Source organism: Equus quagga, chromosome 6 (genome assembly GCF_021613505.1).
Source record: "Equus quagga isolate Etosha38 chromosome 6, UCLA_HA_Equagga_1.0, whole genome shotgun sequence".
NCBI lineage: Eukaryota > Metazoa > Chordata > Mammalia > Perissodactyla > Equidae > Equus > Equus quagga.
In genome coordinates this window covers 105,852,777-105,869,224 of record NC_060272.1, presented here as the reverse complement: position 1 = coordinate 105,869,224, position 16,448 = coordinate 105,852,777, and the positions used below count along the sequence as shown (strand labels likewise).

The window sequence follows — 16,448 nt, the reverse complement described above, 5'->3', positions numbered from 1 at the left end:
TAATATTTGGGCTTGATTTATTTTGGGGTCTAGTTAATTAGTTAAGCTCCGTCTAACTTTCATGGATTGGGCTCAAACTTCTGAGTATATAAAGTTTTTCTTAAATCTGTCTTTCTGTATATCAGTTTATACACAAACACATGCAAATGCATGACCTTTACAAGGACAAACTGCCTCAGGTTTACAAAGCCATTAACTTTACATATTTCGACGGAATTTACAGTAACTGATTTTAGTAAGAATATTAAAGTTCATATTGCCTTAAAATTTATACTGTAATGTTCATTTCAAATCTTTATTCAGAAAAGATACCTTATGAAAAAAAAGTACCTTAAGAAAAGTTGAAATAGTAAGGCAACTTCTAGTCTCAAAAAGTAATTTAAGTTCAATAACAAAATATTTTTAAATATCTGAGAAAGATTTTAAATTTTAACATTATTTTCATTTGTGTATTTGTGTGTCTGCAACCCTATGAAGTGTTTATAGAAATGAATTCTTTCTGGTTATAAACACCAACCTTGACAACGTATTTGCCTGTAAATGGTCGACTATAGTCTACTCTACCTCTCATCCTCCACCCACCAACTTTGAGCCACCTTTTCCCTTCCTCTGTTCCCAGCTACCAAGTTTTCCTGGGTCCATGCTGAAACCTGTATAATTAAACATCTGTCTTTAAGAACTCTTTCCTTTCCTCAGAGGACGGTGGCCCCAGTGGTGTGCCCTTCATTTCCCTCTACGTTTTACTTCTCACAACTCTGTTCACTTTAATGAGCAATTTCTTTCTTAGGATAGCATATTTCATCTTTAACACCCTTCTTTCTTTCCTTTTCTGTTCCAAGTTTTGCGTGGTTTTCTGGGTCATCTGGTTTCCTCAGATTCCACCCTTGTCACCCTCTCCTGTTCATTCGGAAGTTGTCCCTGCCCCTACAAGATTAATCTCACTAAGAGTGACCCGTGTTAAGGTGGTGCTCTTGTAATAAGGAAACTTTCATTTAAAGCAATGAAATTCCACGTGAGTGTCAATAGTATAATACTCTAAGAGCTTGAAAGTACTGAGAAGTTTCTTTCAGGATATTCATGAATCTCTTTCACCATGTCATTCTTCTCTAAAGCTTCTTTTTCTCGTGCATTCAGGATAATTTTTCTATTGCAGTATAATTGGCTTTCTGTTTTGTTTAATTGATAGTGTTACAGTGGTATTGTTTTCTACTTTTTTGGGTAAATGGATAATTTTTCATCTACATTATGGGCTAAATAGGTTTGGATGGGTTGACCTGATAAACTAATTATTGCGTATACTTGTGTTTCTGTATTTAAAAGATGTTCTAATTTTGAAGCTACCTGACTCCTTATCATCATGGATGTAATTTATTTGTAAGTTACAAATGCCTTTAATGTTCATCCTTAGCTTTTTCCATTATAAAATCGAAACATCCAAATTCCTTTCACGGGCAATATTTACAGTGTACTGTATTGTTAGTAAATTTCAGGCTTGAGGGTAGTAAAATGAAATATAAAGCCAGAAAAATGTCTCATGGTTTCATTTCTCTAAGTTTGTTTTTAGGTTATCAGCCCCTCTTGGCAAAAGCTAACTTCCAAGGAAATAGTGAGTCTGAATTTATGGGGAGAAATGAAATTAAATTCTTCCAGAGATGCCAATAAGTTCCTCACCCCTGTTATCAGTACACAAACAGATAAAATACAACATCCTCTACAATGGGTATAGAGTTTCACTTCAAGATGAAAAAGTTCTAGAGATCTGTTGTACAATAAGGAGCATATAGCTAATACTCCTGTACTGTACACTTAAAAATGATTAAGATGATAAATTTTATGTGTTTTTTACCAAGATAAAAAGATGTGTAGACATTAATGAAAAAACAAATACAACTTCCCCTATCCTTTCCTTGAGGCCTAAATTCTTCCCTGGGTAATCTCCTGGACTCTTAAAATGACATAAAATTTCTGGGAATCATTTGGCAGTGTATTTTGAAAGATCTTAACTGTTCTTATATAAATCTATCATACAGAAATAAGTGTAAAAGTAAACAAAGATATAGTTGTAAGATTGCTAATTTGGGCATTATTCCTAATAGTAAAAAATTGGAATGACCATAAATGTCTACCTGTATGAAATTGGTTATGTAAATAATGGTATATTTATGCACTGAAGCAAATTCAATCATTGAACAATAAATATAGCTCTGCTTTTGCTTATATGGGAAGATAGTTATCATCTATAGTTAAGTGAAACTAAGTAGAGTATCAAGTAGAATGTATAATATGATCCTGTTTTATTTTAAGTATTTATATATGCATAAGCATATATTACATGTGAAAAGTTCGGAAGGTATATACTTTAGCATGTTGTAGTTATCTCCTAATGTTGGCATTTTAGATACTCTTCATATTTTGTTCCTTTTTGCTTATTTGTATTTTCAGTTTTTCTATAATCATATTTTAGTGTACTTAAAACATTTAAAAGTGATATTTAGGAGGTAAAATCTCAAAGACTTTACAACTAATTAGATAAGAGAAGAAGGATAATAGATGGTATCATCAGCTGGAAATGTAGAAAAAACTGTAAGTTTCTCTGGAGAAATAAAATCACTTCAGTTTGGGCATTTCATATTTGAAGTACCCCCAGGCTGAAATCTCTTGAATAGGTAAAGTCTTGTCCTCTGAGAGCATGTAGAAGAAAAGCTATAACACCCTTTCCAGAAAAAAAAAACAAAAACACACATATTCACAGTGTTTTAGACATAGAATTAGGACCTTCATGGACACCCTCTCCACAGAATTCTGTCTTGAAAATATTATCTGAACACAGTGAGCCCAGCTTAAAAATTCTTGTCATTTTATTTCTCTAATTTTCTATTTAGGGAAAATGAGGCCCTACATAGATTAAGCGAATAGCTTGAGGTCAGTTTAGTTGATTCAGGCCCTGTATTAAAATCCATGTGCTCTGATCTCAGTCAATATTATATTACTAAATAAGCATATTCTGGCCTTGAGAGTATAGGTTTTTGTTAATCTGAAAATACAACATAGCACTGGAAGCATCATGAAACTTACGGTAACCCCTGAAAAGTAGAACTTAAAAGTTCCCATCTTAACTGCTATCACCAAACTTGAAACTTCCCAATCAGAACTGGAAGGAAAATTGTAGTAATCAATCTCTTGGCAGGTAGCATGTCTACATTTTCTCAAAAGTCTTTTTGTTGTTGTTTTCAGTTCTGTGAATTAATTTGCATTCATAGCCTTGCCTTGATAACCCTTGAGATTTTACCTCCCAATCCATAAAGCTCATACACCATATGGTTCTACATAGTACCGCTCAGTGTTTGTTTCTGTTCTAATCCCAAGGGAACACTTTTAGCCAATGAATCTATTTATCCATCTGACTTATCCTAAATCTTCTCAAATGAATTGGCTTGCAAGTTTTATCTGATTGGGGGAAAAGAAAAAAGAAAGAGAACTTTTGAAGATGGTATAAAACCTGAATAGAATGAAAGACCCTGCATACTGTAGATTCAGGCTTCTAGTTTTCTTAAGTAGTCTTGTATCGTCGTCTCTCACACAGACTAGCTAATGTGGAAAAACCAAGTCATGCTTTTGTGTCACGTCACTTTTTCATGCACAAAGGCGATGTTAGTTTCCTTAACAACTGACAGGTCGTTCATTTTCTTAATTCATTTAAATTGTTCAAATCTTTCATTATAATTTCCCATTCATGCATATGGTTTGTGTGCTGACATTCAGTGAAAAGATGCTGAGTTGAACTTTTCATTTGCTTTTTGTGTACTGTCCCAGGAGCAGGCTTCCTGGGTGTGCCAGTGTGATGATAACATGGTTCAGAGACTAGAAACAGACTTCAAGATGACTCTTCAGCAGCAGAGCACCCTGGAGCAGTGGGCTGCGTGGCTTGACAATGTGATGATGCAAGCACTGAAACCCTATGAAGGAAGACCCAGTTTTCCTAAAGCTGCCAGGCAATTTCTCCTAAAATGGTCTTTCTACAGGTATCATCTCAGTTTTTCCTAAGCTTTATTTTGCATATTCTGCAAATACGTGTGTATGTACCTGCTTCTCAGACAAAAGAAAAAAAATGGACTTTAGTTTGCAGAAGCTCTCAGTTGTGATTATCTTCAACTCAACTTAATGATTACAGCATCGTGGAATTATACTAGGAGCTTTATGGAAATAAACTTTCTGCTAGGAAAAGAAAACCTCTTGCTCAAGGCCCTAGAGTTCTCAGATGGGATCATCTGAGATTCCGCTCTAGATAACACGTTCAGCAGCAGTCAGAAAAAGGCTCGAGTCTTCCCTCTTGCAAACTTACATTATTTAGGCTTCTTTCTGTGACCTCAGCACTACTCATCTTTTTATTTTCTGATTCAGTGATTCTCACACTGGTCCCTAGACCAGTAGCATCGCTATCACTTGGAAACCTGTTAGAAGTGCAAATTTTCAGGCCCCTTTCCCAAATCTACCTGAATCAGAGACTGCAGAGGTGAGGCCCAGCAATCTATGCTTCTTAAAAAGTCATCCAGGTGATTCTGATGCATACTCGGAACCTTCTAGTTAGTTTCTTAATTTGATCTATTACAACTGTCATAAACTAGCTTCTCATAACAATTAATTTTTTTTAAGAAATCCTAGGTACCTCCCCAACCTACTGAATCACAATCTTGATGGTTAGGGAGTAATGATTGGGGATGGGGTAATGAGAAAGTTTTTTCTTCAAAAAGCTTACTCCTGGTGATTCTAATGCATAGCCAGTTTAATACCCAGTAATCTAGTAGTCGGTAGAAAATGAATCACTTTTTGACCAAAATAATACAGATATAAATGTTTATTTTTGTAGACATAGAAGAACCCCAGAAGAGAAAGGCTTTCAGATCACTTGATATGTGATTTCAAATGTTGGGATAAGCTGTTGACTGTAGGTCTGCCCTTAGGGTGAAAAACAGAGCCTGTGTGAGTGGCATATATACCATATATATGCAGGATAGAATGGACAGATGGAGTTCCATTTCATAAGATAAGTTACGTAGGTTATATTTTTCACCCTGGCATTTGTTCTTGCGGTGAGAGTTCATGTTTTTGCTTCTTTAGATAAAAGTGGCCCCCACTGACTCAAGCCTAAAAGCCATATCTACCTTGAGATTAGGCAGTCCCTTATTTAGAGCTTACGCAGTCACACGCATATTAGAAAGTAGTAGCCACAGGACGTAGCACTGACTGTGGCTGTGGGCACACCACGGTCATCACCTGGACCTCAGCAGTGAGTCCAGAGCTAGTTGTGAGGAAAGAGGGTATGCGAAGAGTAACAGGGTTTAGGACCAAGTAGTGCTTGTGAACCCAGTCAGCCCAGACTATAGGATTTCCATCTTGTTTTGACCACCTTCAAGATGGAACCAGAGATCTTTTCATTCTGTGATAGGAGTTGCTTGGTTTTTATTTTGATTTCTTTCTTCCTCAACTCATTTGGTCCAATTCTTATTTCTTAAACTGAAGTAGAGCGGCAGATCCGCTATATATGTTTGAGAATTAAATTATCCTTACATCCTGAGAATAGTTTTCTAGTGTCTAGCCCAGTGTCAAATGCAGTGAAGGAAAGCCTGCCAGTTTCTGTTGCTGTTGTTTTGTTTTTAGTTTTGGAATGGAATAATTCTCTAATTCTGTCTCTCATATTTAATACCTTTAGTCTATGTGATTGGAGAAGCACCTCATTACGTGAGCTAACTCTCCAGCCCACTGGGGAGCTTCAGTATAGCCAGTGCTGGGTTTAGATCTGGGTCTTAATGAGAAAAGTGAGTTTGCCTTCAATACATGAGGAATATTTAGAAAACATTGTCACAGTATTCTAAAAGTTGATGCAACAACACTAATAGTGATAGGAAAATCCAAAAATTTTATTTGGAAACATTTCTTAAGAAGATTTCAGGCATCTTCCCATTTGCTTGCAAGTTGATTTTTTATTCTTCCATCTTTTTCCCCAGAAAATCATATAGATGGTATATGTGCTTCACAAATAATTGATGAAACAGCAGTTATACTAGCTGGTTATTCCAAAACCTGAATGACCAAAAGTAGAGTGCATCCTCTGTATGAGAAAAAGCAAGGTTTTGTTTTTCTTCTTACTGCTTTCATATGTTGTTATGTCGGACTTGCCCCTACTCCTTCTCGTGGGTTTTTATTTTTCTATATTTAGTTGATATCATTTTAGAAACACACCCTTGGAGCCTTTGTCTCCACAGAGATCTGTTACAGGTATCTTGAAAAGAGAGAAAATTACTTACTTTATTTCTTGTTCTCTGCAGATATACAGACCCAGTGGATCATCACTTGCCTGCCCTCTGTCCTCCCTGAGTTGGGGATAATTGGCTTGTTATTATTAGACACGATTATGGTTATTATTTTCATTTTAAAAAGACTTGAAGGCCTACAGTTCAGGGCCAAAGAGGGAAAGGCACATTCAGATAGATACATACCTCCTGCTGGTAGGCAAAGTCAATAGCTTAAGAGCCTTTAAAATCTGAACTGTTTTTTTACTGAGATATAAGAACATAGTGAGTAATGAAAACTGCATTCACAAAAACTGCGTTCACAAACTATCAGAGAAGCAGAATTACAGAATATTTTTTTAAAGGTTTTTCGCATTGTAAGAAGAATCTGGCAGTCACATACACAGACCCTTCATGTTCTGAGGTCGCTTAATCTCATAATTTCTAAAATTCCGTATATATATTTACATGCATACAACTATAGAAATAGACTGGCAGAGAATCGTGATAGCTGTAGTTGATACATTGTTGCCAATACCCTCTGCTCCTAGGAGGTCTTTCCTTGCCTAACCTGGCTTTGCTTGGCTACTGTTGGCTCCCTGGGAGGTGGAAAAAAATATCACCGCCTTTCTTGGGCAGAAATGGGGAAGTTATGTGGGCCAGTTCTCAGCTTGCGTGTTTTGTGGATAACAACACAGCATTCCTCAGGGCTGCCCTGAGGGTCAAGCAAATATCCCATTTTTAAAGAATGTAATTTATATCTTTGATACAGTGACTTGAAAGGGGGCACAGGGAACCTAGTTTGCCTACAACTGGACAATATGTAAATCTTCCCTAAAGGAATACTCTTTTGGAATCAACTGTAAGCAGTCTTTGAAAAGAGAGTTCACATGAGGGTCACAGGTATGATGTTCTCACCTTTGTGCTTAGAGAGGGTATGATGTAGCCCCAAATACACGAAGAAAGGTGGATTGGGTATCTTGTGTTAGGGTATCTGTTTTAATTTCTACACTATGAGTTATAAAGATAAATACCCAAAGGTATTTCTCATCTGTTATAAAAATAATTAACGTTTATAACTCTGATTTTAAAAGGAGTTGAATTCAGGGTAACTTAGCAACATGAAATTCAGTAGAGTCAGTTTTGCAACATATCTTATAGAAGTCTGAATCAGACAATAGGTTTCCAATTAAACTGTTAATTGTGTTATTTAATACTTGGCTTGTAGGGCAGCAACCCAACAGAGAGAGAATAAAGTAGATGCAGCATTAATAATATAATTCAGCTGATTCTTTTCTAAACATATGACAATAATTTCATGGCATGCTTATCAGTATTTTTAAGAAATAACTAGGTGTTGTAACTGAAGGTCAGCAGATTTTTTTTCATTTCCCAACAGAATTTAGTATCACATGTACATTTTATGCTGAAATAAGGTGATTGCCTAATTGTACAAAAGTTTCCAAAACACTTTGAATGAAATCCAAAGACCTTATCATGGCCTACCAGACGACCCTACATGGTCCAGCTACTGGTGACCTCCAGACCCTATCATGTATTCTTTTCTTTGCTCACTGCCCTTCAGCCACGCTAGCCTCCTGGCTAATCTTTGAATCTTTCAAGCATAGTTCTGCCTCCAAGTCTTTGCACTTTCTTGCTTTCTGCCAAGAAAGCTCACAGGTTCACGTAGCTCACTCCTTCATTTCAGTCCAGTTTCTGCCTCAGAGAGAATTTTTCTGACACCCTAACTTGAAATGCCTGCCCCGTCACTCTCCATCCTCTTGCCCTGGTTTATTTATTTATTTATTTATTTTTAAAGATTTTATTTTTTTCTTTTTCTCCCCAAAGCCCCCCAGTACATAGTTGTATATTCTTTGTTGTGGGTCCTTCTAGTTGTGGCATGTGGGACGCTGCCTCAGCGTGGTCTGATGAGCAGTGCCGTGTCCGCGCCCAGGATTCGAAACAATGAAACACTGGGCCGCCTGCAGCAGAGTGCGCGAACTTAACCACTCGGCCCCAGGGCCAGCCCCTATTTATTTATTTTTAATTGAAGTATAATTGACCTACAATATCTGTTAGTTTCAGGTGTACATCATAGTGATTTGATATTTATATACATTATGAAATGATCACGATAAGTCTAATTACATCTGTCACCATACAACCTTATTACAATATTATTGACAGTATTCCCTATGCTGTACCTTACATCCTCATGACCCATTTATTTTATAAGTGGAACTTTGTACCTCTTAATCCCCTTCACCAACAAATGGGATTAGATTAAACTAAAAAGCTATTGCACAGTGAAGGAAACCCTCAACAAAACATAAAGGTAACCTACTGATTTATTTTTTTCATAGGATTTATCACTACCTAACTTTATATTTTATATCTACTTGTGTTTTTATCAACTGTTTCTCCTACTAGAATGTGAGCTCTGTTGAAACCAGAATTTTGTCTGGCTTTTTCTAGAATAAGGCACTGGCACAAAGTAGGAACAAAATAAACATCTATCGATAAATGAATGTGGATTCTCTTGGAAAAAAATAATCGACTTTGCATTTCTAGAATAATATCAGAAAGCTACTCAATATGAATATTCTCCATCATTTATATGCTTTCAGGGTTATTATATTTTAAGGGAAATATAAAGGCCTACAATTTGAATGTAGAAATATATATATAATTCATTGTGTGTCTGTGATAGATATCCCTGGAAATATTTATTGACATTCAACTGACCCAGGATTGATTTTCTATATTATAATGAATGTCATCTTTTAAAATAGAAATTTTTCATTATGAAATTAATATGTGCTCACTTTAGAAAATCTGGGAAATACTAAAACTATACAAAATATAAACTTAAAACATCATCATTTGAATACCCAGAAGTAACCACTGGTAAAGTATTTTATTTTAGTGTTATATAAAATTAAGAGCCAGTTGTTTAGCATAGTTTATTATCTGTGTCTTTCCCTTACCAAATTCATTTACCGGTATATCTTGAGCATTTCTTGTCATTAAATATCTTCAGAAACATAATTTTTAATGTCCTCACAAAATTCCATTATGTATATGTCTCATAGATTTTTGAAATGTTCCCATTTTCCCCAATTCTTGAGCATTTAGGTGGTTTTTGTTGTTGTAATGCAATTGTAAAAAATACTGTAATGATTATCTTTGTATAAGATTACACATATATCCTCAGATAAATTCTGGTAAAATGGTTTGAACCTTTTAAGGTAACTAATACTATTTTAATGACATGTGCTATTTCAACGCTAATAAAGTATTCAATATTCCCATTTATTTAGGGTTGAGATTTTTTAAAGAACTCTACAGATAGTTTTATGTTAAATGGGTTCATATTATATGCATCTTACTTCTTTAATTTGATATTATATCATAGACGTCTTTCCATGTTACTACGTTTATGTCTGGTCTACCTCATTTCTTTAAACTATTGTGTAAAATTCCGTATATGAATGAACCATAATTTGTTTAATCAGCATCCTACTAATGGATATTTAGGTACCCCCCACCCCCAGTTTCTCACTAGTATAAATATTGCTGTAACTAAAACAATTTCTGCTCATTTGTATAAATTTCTAGAATTAGAATTGCTAGGTCAAAGGATTTGTGCATTTTTAATTTTGACAAATATTGCCAAATATCTCTCCGCAAAAGTTTCATGAATTTATAGTCACAGAAACAGTAAATGAGAGTTCTTTTTCTCATCCCTTCAGCAACACTGGATCTTTTAATCTCTTATAGTGCTGTAGATGATGTATGATATCTTACTTCAATTTGCATTCCTTTTAATTTTGAAGAAGGTTAGTCATTTTTATATGTTTGTTAGCCATTTGTCTTCTTTGGGCTATATTTTAAGTATTTGCTGTCTCTTTTCAACAAGAGAGATGCGATTAGGAGTAAATATTCTTCTCTTGCATTGCTTAATTTTTCAAAATTATTTACTTCACATGATCAAGTTTGGATTGGTGTGCATAAAAATGTTATGCAACATTTTATTGTTATTTTTGTGTTATTTTGGCTTTTTAAGTAGAGGGTTCTCTGCCTTTGAAATTTTTTCCATAGGAAAAGAAATGTTTAATTTCAAATAGCTATTAAATTTATGTTAATCATTTTTACAAATAGTTGATGTATCACTGAATTTTAGGAAAGGCATGCATAGAATTATAAACAGAATATTGTCATATATCTTTGGCATATAAGTGAATGTATTAATCTACTTTTAGTGATTCACTTACAGAGTTCTAAACCCTAAGGAATCATTCACTAGAACTACTGTTAACAATAATCAATATATTATTAACTCTAATATATGTAGTAGTGTAGTAATGGGTAGTTTTCTTAAGATCTCGCATACGTTATCTCATTTGACTGTCAGGCTAACCTTGAACCTTAAAAAGCTGAATGACATGCTCACAATCAAGATCATGTAGTGGTTAACGTGGCTCTAACTTCAAACCCATGCTTTTTTTCTTTTTAGTAAATAGATCCACAGAAATAAGAGGTCCTCTACCATCATCATATAGTAGCCCCCTGTTCTTGCTGCCTAATGAGAATGAGAAGCTCAGCTTCTCCTGTTGTGTATGTTTTAATCATAATCACTTATATTTGCATAGTGGTCTCTTCATTCATAAGTTTTTTCATATCCTTGAAATCATCATGTAAGTTAGATAAGACCAAAAATATTGCTTTCATTTTTACCCAAGAAGAAAAACAGTCTCAGGGAAATGATTTGAGGTCCGCATTGAATTAATGAAGAGCCAGAATCAGAATCCAGGGCTTCAGAGTTTCAGATGTATGTTGATAATCTGTCACTTGCCAAGATGAATGTATAGAATTTGATATATTAGTAGCCACTATCTGGATAAAGTTGACAGTGGAACAGAAAACAGAAGTACGGAAGACTTCTGTACAGTCTTCTTCCGTCTGCCTGGCATTTTACAATTCTGCGTTGCAAAACAAGCTTTGGGAATATCAGCCTATACATTCTCCTATCTGAGAATATAATGGCTGTTTTAGTTTTCCTAGGCCAGAAGTCTCTGGAAAAGGCCATTAAATGAAAGTGATGAGAAACACTCCCCCTCCGCCCAACTCTGTCTCTAAGTTAGAAAGGTTAAAGAGGTTTGAAGTGCATGGACAAGCTTAATGATTGGCATGTCTTCGATGAAACCAAAATTTTATTTTGGACTCATTTTTATTTTAAATATAATAGAGTTTATTGTTAGCATTTTATTAATAGTGCTTTTATATTTTGGTATTTTGTAAATCAAATGTTCGCATTTTTCAAACATATGTATTTCTTCTTAATTTAATTTCTTACAAGGATCCCTGTACATACTCACCTCTCTTCTGTATTGCCACATCTGGGCACACTGCTTAGGATGATATGTAACCTTTGTTGTCCCACACAAATCCGTATTTTCCCCCAAGTGTACCCCAGAGTCATTATCACTGAGAAATGGTGACATAGTGTTTACCCATTATCAATAAGATTGTCACTTTGAGTTGCTTTTTCTTATCATGGTGATGAGTTGTCAACCTTTCAGAATCTTTTTTATTCAATTCTGACCCATTTGTGAATTAAATAGAATCAGCAAACTTGCCTATTATAGTTGAACGGTTTTTCCCAATGAAGACCAGTCTAGCTCTAATAAAGATCTGATCAAGTCTCAGTGAGGATTACTTCTTTAGCACTCTGTTTAGAAGAGTTGAGGTAACTGCTTTCAAAAATGAAATTATTCTGTGGCAGGTTGTGTGCTATACCAACCTTTTAGATCTCTAACTTAACTCCTTTTAAGAGGAAAAGTAGGTTGAACTCTAATCTGGTCACTAATATTGGCTGCATACATGTCTTTTCTCTTGGAACAGCTCAATGGTCATTCGGGACTTAACCTTACGCAGTGCTGCTAGCTTTGGCTCCTTCCACCTGATCCGTCTGCTCTACGATGAGTACATGTTCTACTTAGTAGAACATCGTGTTGCTCAGGCAACAGGAGAGACACCCATAGCAGTCATGGGCGAGGTAAGAGAGACAGAAAGTACTGCAACCCACAGGGCTTTTCAAAAAGAACCTGAATTTCATTTTAATCTAGATATGTTAATTATTGATTAAAGCAGTGGTTCCTAACTAATGAGTCTTAGACTCTGGAGGGGCTGTGGAGTTATTGTAGGGGGTCCTTAAATCCCTCTGTTCATATGTATTTTCTTAATCAAAAGATTCTAAAATTCTAGATTATGTCATGTGAAAGTTCATGGAATGCTTCAATATGTTGTAAAGGTGTTATGTAAAAGAAAAGTTTGAGAATCACTGGGCTAAGGAAACTTTATTGAATGGAAAATAAGAAAGATTGATGTTTCTGATACAGATAAGGGCTAGGAATGCAGAGGAAAATGTTAAATATGTATTTTGTAGACTCTTTTTCTGAGTGCCCAAGAACAAAATGAATGATTCTGTTTCAGAAGAATAACAACAATGATGAAACATTTTGGGGGCACTCACTATGTGCCAAGCACAGTTCTTTACATGGAATAAAGCTTTTGACGCTTAAATAACTCTTTGAGATCAGTGCTACTTTATCCTGTTTTACAGATGAGTATCTGAGGTTCAGGTAGAAAGCTAAGAGACAGAGAGATGAAATGGTTGCATAGCTAGCAAGTGGTGGAGAGCTGTTTCGAATATTCAGTCTGATTTTCAAACCCATGCTTCTAATCACAAAAGATGTAGAAAAAGAATTCTTTTCTTCAGAATTTCTGGATAGTGTCAAAATGTTGTATTTTCAACAAATGAAAAAAGCTAAAACTCTGAAGTTAATGTACACAAGTATTGGTTAATATAATGAGGGATAGATTCAAATGATTCAGCACTGGCTCATTTTGTTGTATTGTATTGAGCGCATTTTAGATCTTGCTGGATTATACCAGTTTAGGCGATATTACAAATTACTCAAAGCAGTAAAGAAGACGTGTTCATTTTTAAGCTATGTGTATGTGCTTATTTAAATAAAAAAGGTGAAAATAAATATTAGATACATTCCCTAGTTTAGTAAATATAATAATAAAGGTATAAATAAAAATGTGTTAAAATACTTCCAAGACTTCTATAAATATTCTAATACAAATAAAATACATGTCAAACTTATTCTTATTCGAATGTTGGTTACAATATACCTCTTTCCCTGTTCTTTAAATTCCCTTGCTGTGTGTCTATATGTGTTTGTATGATGTTCCTTAATGGTGATTTTGCTTAAATGATGCCAATGTGTGAGATTAAACAAGAATCACTGTAGCTTTTAAATTATAGGCAGGATCTCATGTGACAAAAACTATCAGGACTTTTCTTAGATTTGACTTCACCTCAGTGCCTCTTTCTTTAGTCCTTTTGTAGATGCCTGGTTGCAAAATGCCGAGTTGGCAGGTAGATTAAGTACTGTAAGATTTCTCAACTCAGGGCTCAACACTTCTGAAATAGACATGCCTTTTGGTGTATTTAACACATTTGCCAACCACCTCATATGCTCCTGGACGTCTTTAACAGGGTGATCAGGACAGTGGTAACAGGGATTCTCATTAACACCCTGGAGCTAATCCTGATGCATGGTCTTTGCTTTCCTTGCATCTCCAGGGAACAAAGCCAGTGGTTGTAAGCTGGTCACACAGTGTGAAGGCTTAGCAACCTGCTCATATGCTTGTCTAGGCAGCACTGGCTCACCAGAATTAAAGTGGCCGATGTAGTCAATACTGCCAGCTAATCATCCTAATAGGCACTTTTTTTACTATATGTAAATAATGTAAATGACTATGACAGACTGCCACATGAGGCAAAGATATAATATGAATAAAATCTAGATCAGAAAATAAGGTATAAAATGCCTTCTGTAAGATCAAAGATCTAAGCACACCTCTTGACTTCTTTGCTTGCTATCTCCTTACTCAACTTACGGGAAAATCTTTTGGGCTGTCTGTGATCATCCATTATTCAGTCCAGGCCAATTAAGGCTAGTTTTACAGGTTTGATCTCCCCTTACGATATTGATGCCTCATGTACCTGTTGGGCATTATAGACCTGTTGGCCATAGTCATATTATCACATCTAAAATTTCTTGATTCTTGGGAAAATGAGAAGGAAACTCAAGGAAAAGGAAGGCTATTCTCTCATATGTCTCTCATATGTTATCCTAAGCCTGCCTTAGACATCAGATTACAGGAAAAAAAGGCTTTTACGTGGTGAGGCTCTAGTTGATTCTCAGAAGCCCCTTAGGTGACTTCCCTTTCCAAACACCAAGTCCAGAAGTGCTTACATACACATTGGAGCAACACATCAGGCCAAAATCCACTGAAATACGTAAAATCACCATTACCCTCAATCAGAGCAAGTGGTTTTCAACCATCAGTAACAATAGCAACCACAAAAACGATAATAATTGTTATTACTTATTGAGAGCTTTTTATTATACACTTAGCGAATTAAATTCTTGATCTGTCTACTAATGGCTCTTTCTCAGTAAATGGTACCACAATCCTCCCTGTTGATGATACTGGACACCTGAACATCGTCTTTTACATGTCTTTCTATCTTGACCTCCGTGTCCAACCAATTAGTAAGTCTGCTTTTTCCCAAACTTCCCATAATGCAGTCAGTATCATCTTATGAAAATGCAGAATTGACTGTGTTATCACCTACTTAAAACCCTTCAGTGGCTTTCTCTTCTCTAGTTAAGGAACAAAATTCTTTCCTTGGTGCATGAGGTCTTCATGATCTGGCCCTGCCTCTTTGATCAACCTCAAGCTCCCTCTTAGTGCTTCTCTTGCAATCACAGTGGTCTTTTCTCTGTTCTTATTCACCAAGCTTTTCTCATCATTGGACCACTGTATAAATGGTTCTTTCTACCTGGAACCCTCTGCCCAACTTCCCTTGCCCATTCTAATTCCTACTTCATGTCTTAAATATCAGTGCCTCAGGGAAGCCCAATTCCCCCCAGACTACCTTAGATACTCCTGTTCTTTCTGATTTATGCTTTTCCTTTTCATTCTGGAACCTACACAATCCTAATTGCTTGGTTCTTTGCATGATTTGTGTAATTTAAGGTTTAATGCTTGGAAAGAATAGAGAATTTTGAGTCAGGAAAACTGAAATCTACTTATAGTTCTGCCATTTATAGTGGTATAATCTTCAGCAAATCGTGTTCACTTATGCTGAACCTACCTCCGAAATTTATTTATTTATTTAATAAATATTTCTTCCATACCTACTCGAGGCCAAACACTATGATGATTGGAGTATAATGATAAACAAAATAGATTTTGAGCCTACGTTCAAGGAGCTTACATTTTCGTAGAGGAATGTACTAAATGTTCACGCAACTGCATAGCTGCAAATTCTCATCAGTGCTATAAAACAAAACTAAAGGAATATAGGGATATATAAAGCATAGGGCTCTTGGGGAGGTCAGGGAAGGCTTCCCCCCAAAAATGGTGTTTAAAGTGAGAGTTCAAGGACAAAAGGAGTTAACTATGTTAAGTGAGTGAGACTTGGGAGGTAAGGGGTAGAGCCCACTGCAGGCATGGGGAAACACATACACAGGTCCTGCCTGAAATGGAAGGGAGCACGGCCTTCCAAGGGGAGGTTTTCATGGGAAATCGGAGGTCCAAGCATCAAGGAGACCAAATATACACCATCCAATTCAGCAGACAAGACGCATAATTGGATTAGGATAGAAATCCAGAATTTCGAGTGAAGCTTACACACCACATAGCACTTATGTGTCAAGCACTGCTCTAAGTTCTTTGTATATATTAATTTAATAACTCACAACGACCTTGTGAGTGAATATTATTATTATAGCTAGTTTACAGATGATGAAATGAGACACAGAGCCAAAAAGTAACTTGCCCAAGGTCACACAAGTTATGAAATCAGGTTCTGAAACCAAGCAGTCTGGCACCAATGTGCTTGCTTTTAATCTACGATTCTTATTGCCTGCTACGGGATCGGGTGATAGTGGAGCAAGAACAGTTCAGAAACCAGGGGAAACCTGGAAAATAGTCGCAAACTTTGCTGGACATTTGTTTTGCCTTTATGGGTGCTGTATTTGGGAGAGGTGGTTGTTGTTAGTACTGTCACGT

At 35.9% G+C, this 16,448-nt stretch overlaps 1 protein-coding gene across 10 annotated transcripts in view; it reads left to right on the top strand.

Moving 5' to 3' along the window:
* RFX3 (regulatory factor X3) overlaps positions 1–16,448 on the top strand; it is a 264,256-nt gene that overhangs the window by 223,962 nt on the left and 23,846 nt on the right. For all 10 annotated transcript variants that reach the window (XM_046664491.1, XM_046664488.1, XM_046664492.1 and 7 more), the window contains 2 exons: positions 3,814–4,022; positions 12,195–12,348. In XM_046664491.1, the coding sequence (XP_046520447.1) occupies positions 3,814–4,022; positions 12,195–12,348 (363 nt within the window). The remainder of the gene's footprint in view (positions 1–3,813; positions 4,023–12,194; positions 12,349–16,448) is intronic.